A 14,031-nucleotide genomic window follows, 5' to 3' on the forward strand; every position below is an offset into this window, starting at 1 on the left:
GGCCCTCTGGCTCCTGTGTTGCAGGCCTTCCCCAGGGGACGGCAGCCGGTCATGTGCAAAGGTGATTCCTGTGGGTCGGGTCTGGTCGGTGCCCCTTCAGACAGCCCTGAGGGGCAGGGCAGGCCCCTCATTCCACCCAAGAGGAGACCCAGGCTTAGGGAGTCTCAGTAACGCCCCCGGTGGTCCAGCAAGGGGTGAGCAGGTCAGGCGCTCAGATGCAAATGAAGTGAAGTGAAGTCACTCAGTTGTGTCCGATTCTTTGCAACCCCATGGACTATACAGTCCATGGAATTCTCCAGGCCAGAATACTGGAGTGGGTAGCCTTTCCCTTCTCCAGGGGATCTTCCCAACCCAGGGACTGAACCCAGGGCTCCCACATTGCTGGTGGATTCTTTACCGGCTGAGCCACTAGGGAAGCCCAAGAATACTGGAGTGGTTAGCCTATACCTTCTCCAGGGGATCTTCCTGACCCAGGAATCAAACTGGGGTCTCCTGCATTGCAGGTGGATTATTTGCCAACTGAGCTATGAAGGAAGCCATTGAGATGTGAATACCGGTTCCTAAACCCACAGCAGGGCACATTAGAAATCCCTCCGGTCTATGAGATGCGTGCATTGGCTTGAAGACGGAGTCAAGCACTTTTTCAAACCATAACTGGTGGCGATTTCAAGTCATGACCCAAGTAAGCCTCAGAGGTTTTCAGCCTCATTAACTTTTTTCCCTAACCTCTGCGGTCACTCCAGTGTGATGAAACCTTCGTCCCTTCCCACACCAGGACCCCAGAACGGAGCCTCAGGCTCCCTGACTCTCAGGTCATGGGGTCTGTGCTCCCTCCCTCCTTTGAGGATGGGCCAGAGAACATTATTACAGGGCGGTCAGACCTCAAGGACAGATGCATCTTCTTGAGAAGTGAAGGCCAGGAGACGGGGCTGCAGACAGGCCAGAGGGGAAAAGGCCGTGTTTCGAGGCTTTGCAGTAGCTTTGGCTGTCCTCCCCGCCTCCCAGAAGCCCCCTTGCAGAGAGCTGGATGGAGGCTGGGGGCAGGGGATGGTGCGGGGAGTCGGGGTGGTGCAACCCAGCCTGTGGATGGGTTGTCCTTGCGTCCCGTCCTGCACCCTCCACGCTCCCCCACCCCAACCCCCGCTCAGGGCCGCCTCTTGTCTGTGCCAGAGCCTGGTGGGGCTGTTTCTCAGTCTGGGTGCCATGGACCCCCCAGCTGGGTGGCAGGGTACAGTGGAGGGGGGCAGGTCTGCACAGGCCGCCATCTGGGCTCCGAGGGACCTCACCTGTCGGTCTGTCTTTCTGTCTGCAGGTGGACAGCCCCTTCGGCTCGGGCAGCCCTTCCAAAGGCTTCTTCACCAGAGGCCCCCAGCCCCGGCCCTCCAGCCCCGTGTCTGCCCCCGTGCGCCCCAAGACCAGCCCCGGCTCCCCCAAAACCGTGTTCCCGTTCTCCTACCAGGAGTCCCCTCCGCGCTCCCCACGCCGCATGAGCTTCAGCGGGATCTTCCGCTCCTCGTCCAAAGACTCCTCCCCCGGCTCCAACCCGTCCACCTCGCCAGGGGGCATCCGCTTCTTCTCTCGCTCCAGAAAAAGTAAGGCATTGATGCTTTGGTTCCAGGTGGGTGCAGGGCTGCGGGGGAGCCGCGCTCGGCCTTGGGGGACGCCGCCGCTGGCCGGTGGCTGTAGCGATGGTGCTGAGTGCCCTCGTCTGGGTCCGTCCCCCAAGAACAAATTGAGCTCCGGAAAAATGGGTTTCCACCGGGGTCCATGTCTTCCTGCTCTAACCCCCACCCGTCGGGCGTGGTTTGCGGGGATTAATGCAAACATCGCCATCCGCCGTCCGATAGGGCTGTAAGGACAGCCATGTGGAATGCTGAAAGTCAGGAGTGGTGTGAAGCTAAGATTGGGCCCATACCCTGCTGTGGTCTGGCTCAGGGTGGACCACAAGCCAGAGGGATTTGAGTCTTTGGGACTCAAATTTGGGACCACATTTGAGGGATTTGAGGCTTACTTGTTTCTGGCACATCCTGACTTTGTTTTGGGTCCTGGGTAGCTGGGGTTCATCCGTTAAGAGAAACAGGGGCAGGAAACGTGTGTTTAAGAGAGAGTTCTTTAGGCTCATGAGAACTTGTGATCTAAGGATAAACTGTTCTCCACTGAGCACTGTTGATCGTAACTAGAAATATTGTGGCAAACCATAAAGTTGTTATTGTTTAGTTGCCAAGTCACATGAGACTCCTTGTTATCCCCCTGGACTGTAGCCCGCCAGGCTCCTCTGTCCCTGGGATTCTCCAGGCAAGAATATTGGAGTGGGTTGCCATGCCCTCCTCTGGGGGATCATCCTGACCCAGAGACTGAACCCGTGTCTCCTGCATTGGCAGGTGGACTCCTTACCACGGAGCCACCAGGGAAGCCCCAAACCGTAAAGCAGATGGTTTATTTTCGCCTCTCCTGTTTCTCAATGCATCTCCCTACTCCTTACGACTCTCTCTGATGACAGAGGAAGTTCCTGTTCAGGAAGATGGTGATTTGGGAATCACGCTTGCCCTTGGGCATCAGGTCTGGAGTGGTTCTCCTTTGTCTCTGGTTGTATTTGCAAAAGGACCTGAGGTCGGAGCTGTACTCCATCCGCGAGGCCAGCACCAATGCAGTGTTGTCTCTGTGACTTACGAGGAAGGGCCGGGGACTCTTCTTTTGGTGGTTTGGGGTGTTGCTCCTAGCACCCCTCAAGTCGTCCCCGTGATGACTGAACTCACGTGTAAGTGTACAGATGTCCTGTGGCAAGGTGGTCCTCATGCAGACGACGCGGGCCACATGTGGTTGGGAACTTACCTGTGAAGCCAAAGGGGCAGGTATGTCCCAGCCCTGATGCCCCAGCGCCCCAGAGAACAAACCCCATTTCCTCGACAGGGATCCTGACACCCTTAACTACCCCATCACGCACCAGCTCTCAGAGGAGCGCGGTCAGACCAGACCTTCACCAGATGTCCTGTTTCTCTCATTGGGCCTGGGTTGGTTACAACAGAATGAGGTTGCGTTAATTTCGTGGGGGCAGCCTTGACGAAGTAGCCCAAACTAGGTGGCTTAAACAACAGGAGTTTATTCTCTCATGGCTCCAGAGGCCAGACGCCAGAACCAAGCTCTCAGCAGGGCCGTGGTCCCGCTGAAGTGGGGGAAGAGTCTGCTGCAGGCCTTTCTCGCAGCTCCTGGTGTTGCCGGCAGCCCTTGGTGTTCCCTGGCCCGTGGAGGCAACGCTCGGCATCTGCCTCCATCGCTGTGGGCATGTGGCCCGCTCCCGCCGGGTATCTGTCCATGTCCACGGGCCTCTTCCCTTCTTCTGAGGACCACAGTTGCTTTGTATGAAGGGCCACCCGACCCCAGGACGACCTCCTCCAAATCCCTTACATCTGCTGTGACCTTGTTCCCACTTAAGTTCCCTTTTTGAGGTTCCTGGAAAAGACATGAATTTGGTGGGTGTAGGGGGTGGGGATACCTGGCAGCTCAGACAGTAAAGAATCCGCCTGCAATGCAGGAGACGTGGGTTCGGTCCCTGGTTTGGGAACATCCCCTGGAGGAAGAAATGGCAGCCCACTCCAGTATTCTTGGCTGGAGAATCCCATGGACAGAGGAGCCTGGCGGGCTACAGTCCATGGGGTCACAAAGAGTCGGACATGACTGAGCGACTAAGTACAGCACACACAACCATCCCACCCACTACACCGTGACATCAGAAAAGCCGAGACCTACAGTTCATGTCACTGGCTTGGGAGTGGAGGACTGGCTTGTGGGCATAGGGTGGTCATCCTGTTAAGACCAGGTCATCCTGTTAAGACCTTCTGAAGGCAGAAGGCAGCAGCCAAGATGCAGAGTCTGGGAGGTCTGGGGGAGCCTGCAGGTGGGATATGAGTCCTGGAGGCATGCCCGACCTTCAGCTCCTGGTGCCAGGAGTCCATGCTGCCCATTTCTGGTCAGTGATTTTAGAGGCCATTCAGTGTGCTTGGCTAGAAAACGTGCGTGCCTGGGTGCTAAGTTGCTTCAGTCGTGTCTGATTCTTTGCAACCCCATAGACTGTCACCTGCCAGGCTCCTCCATCCATGGGATTCTTCCAGCAAGAATACTGGAGTGGGTTGGCATTTCCTTCTCCAGGGGATCTTCCCAACCCAGGGATCGAACCCAGGAGTGGCAGGGGCTGCTGGTAAAAAGACGCTCATTGATTAGGTCAGGTGGGGGCTCAGCTTCCTTAGAGAAGCTCTCTGGGCGGGGCAGGTGTTCGGACCAGGGACAGTAGCCCGTGCTGTTGCCCTTGAAGCATGGAGCCCATGTCCTTGACCTTCCCCAGCCGGAAGCCAGCCCTGCGTGAAGGCCTGGTCCGTATGCAGGCAGCGCATGCCCTGCTTCACGGGGTCCTCCCCTCGGGCCCTGGTCCCCTGGTTTTCCCATCACACGTGGTGTGAGGCTTGCGTGGAGGGTGTACAATCTGTCTACTCTTCCTCCTGCTTGAATCTACACCCACGTCAAGGTGCCTGGACTATACATCGCTCCCACTGCCCTGGAACTGATTTCGTAACCCTGAACTTGAACCCTCGGCCTGTGTGAAGGGTCTTGTTAGCTGCAGCCCATGGAACATGCTGTGAAAAGATGTCGCGGGGACGCTTTGTCACACGAGACCCCTGGGAGAGATTTCCCATCTCGGTACCAAGAATAGCTGTACTTCTGAGCAACTGGATGGCTTTTGTGTGTCATAGACTGTGATGGTGTAACAACCCCATTTCCCATCTGCATTGTCTGCTGGGAATCTTGGAACCGACTCTGTACCCAGGGTGTTAAGAGAAGCGTTTCTAGCCTGGTTTCTGAATCCATTTTTGGCCCCCCATCCTTTCACTTCCCGCCCCACACCTCACTTTTTTTTTAAAATAAAAACAAAGAAGACAGATTAATGGAAGGAGTTGGGTGTATTTACAGAATTCAAAGAGGAGCTGAATGCTCGCGACTCAGGAAGGGAAGGAGCCAGGCTGGTTCTGGCAGGCTCGGCGGCCAGAATTCACAGAGATGCAGAGAATCCCTAGTCTTCGCGTCTCTCCACCGACCACTCCAAATGCCTCATCCTAGGATATCTGATCAGCCCAGCTGGGATCTCTGAACCAGTGGGGTCCTGTTGAAGGGGGAGCTGGGAGGCAGGGTCAAGCAGCTAAAGCAGAGTGACCAGGAGCCCGCCCTGGAGGTGGGCGGAAAGTTCCAGGAGGAGAGGCCCAGTTGGCAGCCGGGACGCGCCCACACCACTCTGCATGCACTGCCTGGCCTGTGGGCACACGCAACCTCCCACGTCCACGAAGATGCCCTCATCGAGCTCAGTCCAGTCACCCCACACACTGCAGGCAGCGTCCCCCTGCTTCCCGGTCGTGTCTGAGTGTCACCGCTAAGGATGTGGGTGTGAAGGACCAAGCCCTCCGCCTTGGCCTGATGAGACGGCCATTTCTCCTCCAGTGCTGTCTGCACCCTGTCCTTCCCATCCTGTGACTTCCGGGGGAAAGTTAAGATTCTCCACATTTAAGAACTGCAGCAGATTTCCTTTGTTCTCTTTCTCTATCGTCTGTTGACCAAAACCTAAAAGCCTGTGTGATGACACAGGATCTAAAGTTGCAGCAGACTCCCCAGGTGACCCTCAAGTGTGGAACATTGTTGTCTGTTATTCGGAGAAAGGGGGAAGATAGAAACCCTGCAGAGCCATTTTCAAAGGGAAAGAAAGGAAAAGGATTCAGACCCATTAAGAGCGAGAGAAGATGGCAGGGGCTTCTCTGGGGGTCCAGTGGCCGGGACTCTGTGGGCCCCATGCAGGGGGCCCGGATTCGATCCCCTGGGCAGGGAGCTAGATCCCACGTGCGGCAACTAAGACCCAGTGTAGTCACACAGGTAACTAAAATATATCTTTTTAAAAAGAGAGAGAGAGGAAATGCAGACAGAGGCTACAGTTCCGAGTGCTCCGTCTGCTGCTGGGACCAGCGAGGACCTCGGTTGGCTGGCGCTCTCTCCCCGGGAGGAGAGCCAGCCCTTTGCTCTGCAAGGACCCTACCCCTTGGAAGGGCTTCTTGAATGCCATGGCTGTAGCCTTCCCCTGGGCTCCTGGCCCAGTGGCATGTTGATCCCAGACTTATCCTGGGGACTCTGGGGTTTTCATCACGCTCGTCCCAGCCCCACGGTTAACTAGCAGCAAGCCTAATTCCCTTGGAGGATCAGGGTCAGCCACCCCAAGCAAAGCAATAACCCACTTTCGGCCTCTTCCTCTAATAACAGACGACAGCCTGGGACAGAATCCAGCCTGAAACCCTTCTTCATTTTTGTGCGTTAATCACTGAGATACAGGCTCGCCCTTGTTCCCCTCCCCTGTGGCTGTTTGCACTTGGAACAGCAGATTCAAGCTCTTGTCTCTGAACCGCGTGCCCCACAGGGTAGAACACGGTTACATCTCGTCTTCAAGTGAAAGTCGCTCAGTCGTGTCCGACTCTTTTGAACCCATGGGCTATACAGTCCATGGGATTCTCCAGGCCAGAATACTGGAGTGGGTAGCCTTTCCCTTCTCCAGGGAATCTTCCCAGCCCAGGGATCAAACCCAGGTCTCCCACATTGCAGGCTTTAACAGCTGAGCCACCAGGGAAGCCCCACATCTCGTCTAGTTCCCAAGAAGTCTTACATGGCCATGAGGCAGTAGAGGCTTCCAGAAAATAGCAAAACTTATCTCCAAAAGGAAAACAAAGATTTCTCACAACTTGGCTGCGGATGGCCTTGCTCTTGAAGGTGAGGAAAGGGAAATGCGTGTCCATCTGTTTGTGAACCGCAAATAATAAGATGAAAGTGTTTTGTTTTTTTTTTTTAAAGAAAAACAGTCTGGCATGGTGGGCAAGCCAGGACCTCAAGAAGGACTGAATCTCATGTTACTCAACTTTGCTCCCTAATCATTGATAGTAATTATCCTTGTCTACTGGGCTTGTTCTCAGTGCATCGTACGTGAGCGCTAGGCTTTGTTCCGACATGTGCATATTTGTTTATTTTACTTATTTGCTTGTTAATGCTTCACTGATACATTAGGTGCATCATAAAACACACACCAAAAGCTTAATTGGAGGCTTCGGTGTCCCAGGCGTCAACATTCAGGGTTCACTTCCTGGATGTGCAGACAGGAAAGGCAAGGTTGTCTAGATTGGGCACCGTAGCGGGTTTTCTCGGTTTGCTTTCTCTATCTTCTGTTGGCCAAAACCCAACAGCATTTCCACAGCAGACAGTTCCTCCTAGTTCAACCCGCGGCAAGCACACAGAATCCAGGACAGGGCCTGCAGTGGAGCAGAACACGTCGACAGCCTCAGGCTCCTGGGGGACCAAATGACAAGGCTCCAGGGTGGAACTGGTCATAAACGGGGCACGAAAGGAGGGAACGGCAGAGAAAGGATGGGAGGAAGTTCCAGCCAGGCTGCGGGAAGGAGACAGGAAGCGACTTTCCTGGGCTGCAGTAGAGACGCTGAGCTCTGAGAGCAGAGCCGAGGGGAGAAGGGCAGGTGACCCACATGGGATGACATGGGACAGCCTATGCTGGGGAAGGCTGAAGGCCAAAGGAGGAGCAGGCAGCAGAGGAAGAGACGGTTAGACAGCATCACTAACCAAATGGACATCAGTCTGAGCACGCTCCAGGAGATAGCCAAGGGCAGGGAAGCCTGGTGTACTGCAGTTCATGGGTTGCAGAGAGTTGGACACAACTTTGCAACTAAACAGCAACAACAGGTCAGCATTAAAAAAAAATAATAACTTTAGGTTGACCACAGGACAACTGACAACCCTTACAGGCCTCCATAAAGGGAGTGTGAACAAAACTGATGCTTGGAGAATATTATTAGACCGCTTGTGCAGAGAGTGAGAAGGGCTCGTAAGGAAATGAGGCCACCGTCCCAATCCAAGGTGGCCTGGGACCCAGGCGAGGGACTCAGAGCAGTGGAAGGGATGGTAGGAACAGAGAGGGATGGAAAAAGGACTAATGGTGGGAATCCCCTGGCAGCCCAGTGGTTAAGACTCTGCCTTCCAACGCAGGGCGCGTGGGTTCGGTCCCTCGTCCGAGAGCTAAGATCCCACGTTCCTCATGGCCAAAAAACATAAAATAGGAGCAGCATTGTGACAAATTCAATGAAGACTTAAAAAAAGGAAAATAATTAATCGGGTGTAGAAAGGACGAGGAAGAAAGAGGAAGTGAAAGGGTGAAAGAACCCAAACCTTGTGCGTTCTTGCCACTCAGGGCTTGTTTGGTGATGGTAGTTGTCGGTACCGACAATGCGAGATCAGCAGCTCCTTGTCCAGGGCTCCCCAGAGCCTCCTCTTCAGGGCCTATCTCAGCGTGGGGCTGCCGCGCCAAGGAGCCGGAGTGTAGACAGATGCCTGCGTGGGTCAGCACCTCCTGGAGCCTGGCGACGTTCATAACGGCCACGGCCAGCGACAGGAAGTACAATGCGTAGAAGATGATAAGGAAGAAGGCAAGTGACTGCAGGGCCACGGCGTGAGCCCCGGAGCTGGGGTCACGCAGCAAGAACATGAGCGAGAGGGTGGACGCCAGGAACAGGAGGAGTGGAACTGACCATGGGAGAGCCACGTGGGGCAGAATGAAGAAAAGAGATGGTCCGTCGCCTGTCAGCCACAGTGTGGTTTCCATGGGAACCCTGGGTGGCAACCATCTGCCTAAGGACCGGAGGCCTCGTGGCAGATAAGATGACCGACGAACCAGACAGGATCGGGGCGCCCAGCAGAAGCCGGGGCACCTTGTTTCAGGAACCCTCTGTTTCACCAGAAGAAGACAGGGTACAAGAAGAGGGTGATCTTGGCACAGTGCAAGACCGAAAGACAGGCGGTCAGCCAGGAGGTGAGGCTGTTGATGAAGCTCCAGGAGATTTCGAAAGAACTTTTGAAAGTAACACTGAAGGAGTTTGAGAGGTTGTTATGGAGGGCCACCCTGTGGAAAAGACCCTGACGCTGGGAAAGATTGAAGGCAGGAGGAGAAGGGGACAACAGAGGATGAGATGGCTGGATGGCATCAGTGACTCGATGGACGTGAGTCTGGGTAAACTCTGGGAGTTGGTGATGGACAGGGAGGCCTGGCGTGCTGCAGTCCTTGGCGTCACAAAGAGTCAGACACGACTGAGCGACTGAACTGAACTGAACTGAACCCCGCACAGAAAGAACCGGGAGGCGGCCAGGCAGGCCACGATTGTGTCGCCTGCGGGCAGCGCCCGGCATCGCACATGTTCCCTGCTCAGCCCCATAACTATGAAGCCATCCTGCAGTGTGGGAGCCAGCGACTCCAGGACAAAGCTGACCTTGAAGATGGGCGTAGGGGAGGGCAGCATCTTCTCTAGGCGCTGGGACTCACCCATGGGGAGACAGCCTCCCTGGTCAGGCCACGCTGTTGAGACTACAGACCCCGAGGCACTCCCCTGGGATTCAGGCAGACATGCAGCAAATGCCCCCCACCCCCACCGGTCCTCCAGGAGCTGAGAAGGGGACCTCTGTGACTTCCCTGAGCGTACAAACCCCCCAGCTCAATGACACGCTGTGTCTGTTTGCATAACCTCTATTTACCTGTTCTTCATCAGAGCCAGATGTAGAGAAATGTGAAGAAGAGAGGCCGTGGGGTGATTGAAAATACCCCTGTGTTGCTCTTTATTTCTCACCACGCTCTTTCTTTCCTAGTATTAGTCACTCAGTTGTGTCTGACACTTTGCGACCCCACGGACTGTAGCCCACCAGGCTCCTCTGTCCATGGAATTCTCCAAGCAAGAGGACTGTAGTGGGTTGCCATTTCCCTTCTCCAGGGGATCTTCCAGACCCACGGATTGAACCCAGGTGTCCTGGATTGCAGACAGATTCTTTACCATCTGAGCCACCAGAGAAATCCATTTCTTTCCTAACTTTTTTTCTTAAAAGTTCACCAGGGAGGGTGACCGGGCGGGGAGGCAGCCGTGTGTGCAGCGGGGGTGGGCTGGGCGTGGCTGATGGGAAGGAGGACCCGGCCTGACTCCCACCCTGGGGCCCTCGGGTGCCAGCAAGACGGGAAGGGAGGGGGGAACTACTCTGTGTGCAAAGTCTGGACCATCTACGCTTCCTTTCACGGTGAGAAACAGTAATCCCTCCCACTTCTGAAAGTCTTCTTTGAGAATGGCCTTCAGAGCCACGTTTGTTTTTTAATATTATTGGTGATGGGCCGTCTTTGCCTTTGGAAGATGGATTTCCTTTTTGTAAAGAGATCTTTTGGGGCCAGTAATGTTTGGGGTCAGGAGTTGAGATGAAGCTGCACTGGTAGAAATCCACAAGCGTGCCGTTGGGTAGGGACAGGATACAGGCTCACCGCGCGGCGTGAGGCTGGGGCCCCACCCTCGGCTCAGCTCGCGGCTTTGGCTGCAGCAGCTGCTCCTTCCTTCTCCACCCTGGCTGCTCAACAGCGTCCTTCTGACAAGACTTCACCATCCACACGGTGAGGTCCAGGACAGTTAATGGTTTTCCTGCTTTGACTTCTAGTGGAGAGTGGAGGGTAAGATACTTGGTTGTTGCTGTTCAGTCGCTCAGTCATGTCCGATTCTTTGCAACTCCGTGGACTGTAGCACGCCGGGCTTCCCTGTCCTTCACCATCTCCCGGAGCTTGCTCAAACTCACGTCCATTGAGTCTGTGATGCCATCCAACCATCTCATCCTCTGTCGTCCCTTTCTCCTCCTGCCTTCAATCTTTCTCAGCAATGGCGTCTTTTCCAATGAGTCGGCTCTTCGCATCAGTGGCCTAGCATTGGAGCTTCAGTTTCAGCATCAGTCTTTTCAATGAGTATTCAGGGTTGATTTCCTTTAGAACTGATTGGTTTGATCTCCTTGCTGTCCAAGTGACTCTCAAGAGTCTTCTTCAACACCACAGTTTGAAAGCATCCATTCTTTGGTGCTCAGTCTTCTTAATGGTCCCTCTCTAATATGACTACTGAAAAAAACATAGCTTTGACTGTACTATGCATGCAAAGTCAGCTGATGAGAACCCACTGTATTACACAGGGTGCTGTGCTCAGTGCTCTGCTGTGACGCAGAGTGGATACACACATATACACGTAGACGTGTGTACAGATGTATACTTGCGGCTGGTTCACTCTGCTGTGTCACAGCAGAAACTAACGCAACACTGTAAAGCGACTAAACTCCAATTTAAAAAAAAAACTGATTTCAGACACTGTTAGATGGATTACAAAGACATAGAGTTTCATTTAACCCTTGTAGTAACTGCTGTAGGTTTGTGTCGTCTCAACAAAGATACATTGAGGTCCTAACCCCCAGTATTTCTGATTGTAATCTTACCTGGGAGTCAAGTCATTTACCTGGGAATCAGGTCACTTACCTGGAAATCAAGTCACTTACTTGGGAGTCAAGTCACTTACCTGGGAATCAAGTCACTTACTTGAGAATCAAGTTACTTACTTGGGAATCAAGTCACTGCAGGTGTACTTAGCTGAGGTGGAGTCGTACTAGAGTCAGGAAGACAGAGACACACGGGGAGGATGCTGTGTGACAACAGAGGTGGAGACTGGAGTGATGTGTCTCCAAGCCAAGGGCTGCCAGCAGCCACAGAAGCCGGAAGAGCAAGGAAGGCGCAGAGCCCTACGGACACCTCGATTTCTGTCTTCTGGCCTCTGGACTGTGAGGGAACCCTCTTCTGATGACCCGGTTTGGGGCGCTCTGGTGCAGGCAGCCGCAGGAAGCCGATGCAGGGACTGGCCGTGGTCAAGTGATGAGGGTCAGCAGACCAGAGGCCGAGCTCTGTGAATCAAGGCCGGCCCCTGATCTCTGCGTCATGAGACCACCATCCGTGAGGGCGGGGCTGTGGGGCTCAGACGACCCCCACCTTCTCCGGCGGGGAGAGGAGGCTGGGCCTGAGGCCATTGCAGCTGCTGCGTCAAGTTCCAGGTGACTTGTGCACAGACCCCTTGGAGATTTTCGAAAGAGCAGTTTGGGTGGTGGGAAAGGGAAGGAAGCTGTGCTAGGAGCTGAGGGTTGAAGACACTGACCTCGTTTCACAGCATTTGGGCCTGAAGGGTAGGCCAGCTCAGGGCATGGTCTCTGTGTTCATCCATAGCCCCCGAAGGGCTCTGGCTCCTCACTGAGGCCGCGTTGGGACCACGTGATGGGGTTTCCATCAGGGGCTGACAGTTCTGGGCAGATGGGAGGTGTTCCATCTGCAGCTGCAGGGCTGGAGGCACAGAAGGTGGAGGTGATGGGGCTGCAGGAGGCAAAAAGCCAGATCTGTGCCCCGGTGTGGGGGAGGGGGCGCACACGGTCAGGCCCACCACCTTGCTTGTGTGAGACTATGACGTGAGCGGGAGAGAAACCCTTCTGAGGTCACACTGCCAAGAACCCCGGGCTCTGATCCTACTGTGGCATCAAGTGAGGCCATCCTGACCCAGGCAGGGGGACGGAAGCAGATGGGTGCTAAGGGCTGGCTTGTTGGCTTCATGACAGGAGAGACCTGGACGCACTTCTAGGCGGAGCAGAGATGCACGGGCCTGTGAGACGGGCCTCCAGGCTGGAGTTGTAGACAATCTGATAATCCAGCGAGGACATGCTGGCTTCCACGTCCCTGGCCTCAGGGTGAACCAACGGGATGTAAGTGGAACCCTGAAAGGGATCAAAGCAAAGGCGCCTCCTCCCTACCCACAAAGAGGGATGTCTGCCGGCTGATTCCCCTCCCCTCTCCCTCGTGGTAAGAGGCCATGGCTTCCAGGGCACCTCGGCTAGGGACCATGGCGAACAGAGAGGACGGCAGGCCACCGGGGGGCAAGGTCACGGAGCTCGGTATTTTAGATAATAGATGTCCTGATAGTTTAATCTCTTTTACGTTGTTTGTTTGTTTCGGTTATGATGTCATTAATGCGCCCTAATGACAGAGGTGGCAGAGGTGACGTTTGTCCGGATGGCAATTAAGGCAAAACTGGAATATTCCAGAATATTCCAGACCCAGGGCTGGCGGGGGATGGGGGCAAATTTGCGCTCAGACAAACCTGAATCCTTCACCACCACCCCCCTCCCCCCCGCCCCGTGCTAAGAGGGGAAACCGGACACATGAGGAGGTGGGGGCTGGGTGGTTTGGGGCAATTTGTGGTGAGGGATGAATACTGCTAAGTGACCACGACTGAGCCAGAGGAGGGGCCAAGTGCAGGTTAGCAAAAAGCCTCATTATCCATGCCAGCACCCTCCCTACCCCACCCACCAGCCTTTTTCCTCCAAAACTCTCCCTTGACCCACTAAATAAGCTAGCAAGCTCATCAGGCCGCCTTTGGGCGACGTCTTAGATCTGAGTTCTGCCTCTGTAAATTCACTTTTTCTAGATTTTCTCTGTACCCTTCCTTCCATGTGGTTTTTTTTTTTAATCGTTTTTTAATCGTTCTTTTTGGTTTATTTGTTTATTTATGGCTTCCTGGGTCTTTGCTGCTGCACTGAGGTTTCTCCCTAGCTTTCTGCACTCCCCAGGGGTGGTGTGTGGACGTCTCATTGTGACGCTTCTCCTGTTGCAGAGCACCGGCTCTGGGTGTCAGGGCTTCAGCTTGTGGGCTTGGCTGCCCCGAGGTAGGTGGGAACTTCCCTGACTAGTCCAACCGGTGTCCCCTGCATTGGCAGGCAGATTCTTAACCACTGGACCACGAGGGAAGTCCTGCCTTCTTTTTTTTTTTTTTTCAAGTTTGCCTTTGAAAAGCGTCGATGACTTGAGGCTCTGATGGGGTGGCTATCCCCGCTCCTGCAGACTCCCCTGGGGGCAGCCGGTCCACCAGGAAGCACAGAGCAGAGGAAGAAAGTCCGCGTTAAATCTCTCCCACATTCGAGACAAGACGGGGTGAATGTGCGTCCGCCTTTCACCTTTCTCTCCTGAATGCTTCTTGAAATCTGATTTCCCACAGAAAAATGGGGCAGGGGGCAGGGGGCAGCTCTGGGTCCCGGGCGCGGCGGGGGGCGGGGCGCGGGGGACCCAGAGCTGCCCCC

The 14,031-nt window shown here is 54.7% G+C and overlaps 1 protein-coding gene across 1 annotated transcript in view; it reads left to right on the forward strand.

Moving 5' to 3' along the window:
• LOC105001096 (5'-AMP-activated protein kinase subunit gamma-2-like) overlaps positions 1-14,031 on the forward strand; it is a 192,516-nt gene that overhangs the window by 95,713 nt on the left and 82,772 nt on the right. The window contains exon 3 of the mRNA XM_010857233.1: positions 1,313-1,592. Within this exon, the coding sequence (XP_010855535.1) occupies positions 1,313-1,592 (280 nt within the window). The remainder of the gene's footprint in view (positions 1-1,312; positions 1,593-14,031) is intronic.

Source organism: Bison bison, unplaced genomic scaffold (genome assembly GCF_000754665.1).
Source record: "Bison bison bison isolate TAMUID 2011002044 unplaced genomic scaffold, Bison_UMD1.0 scf7180017864379, whole genome shotgun sequence".
In the NCBI taxonomy this organism is placed as follows: domain Eukaryota; kingdom Metazoa; phylum Chordata; class Mammalia; order Artiodactyla; family Bovidae; genus Bison; species Bison bison.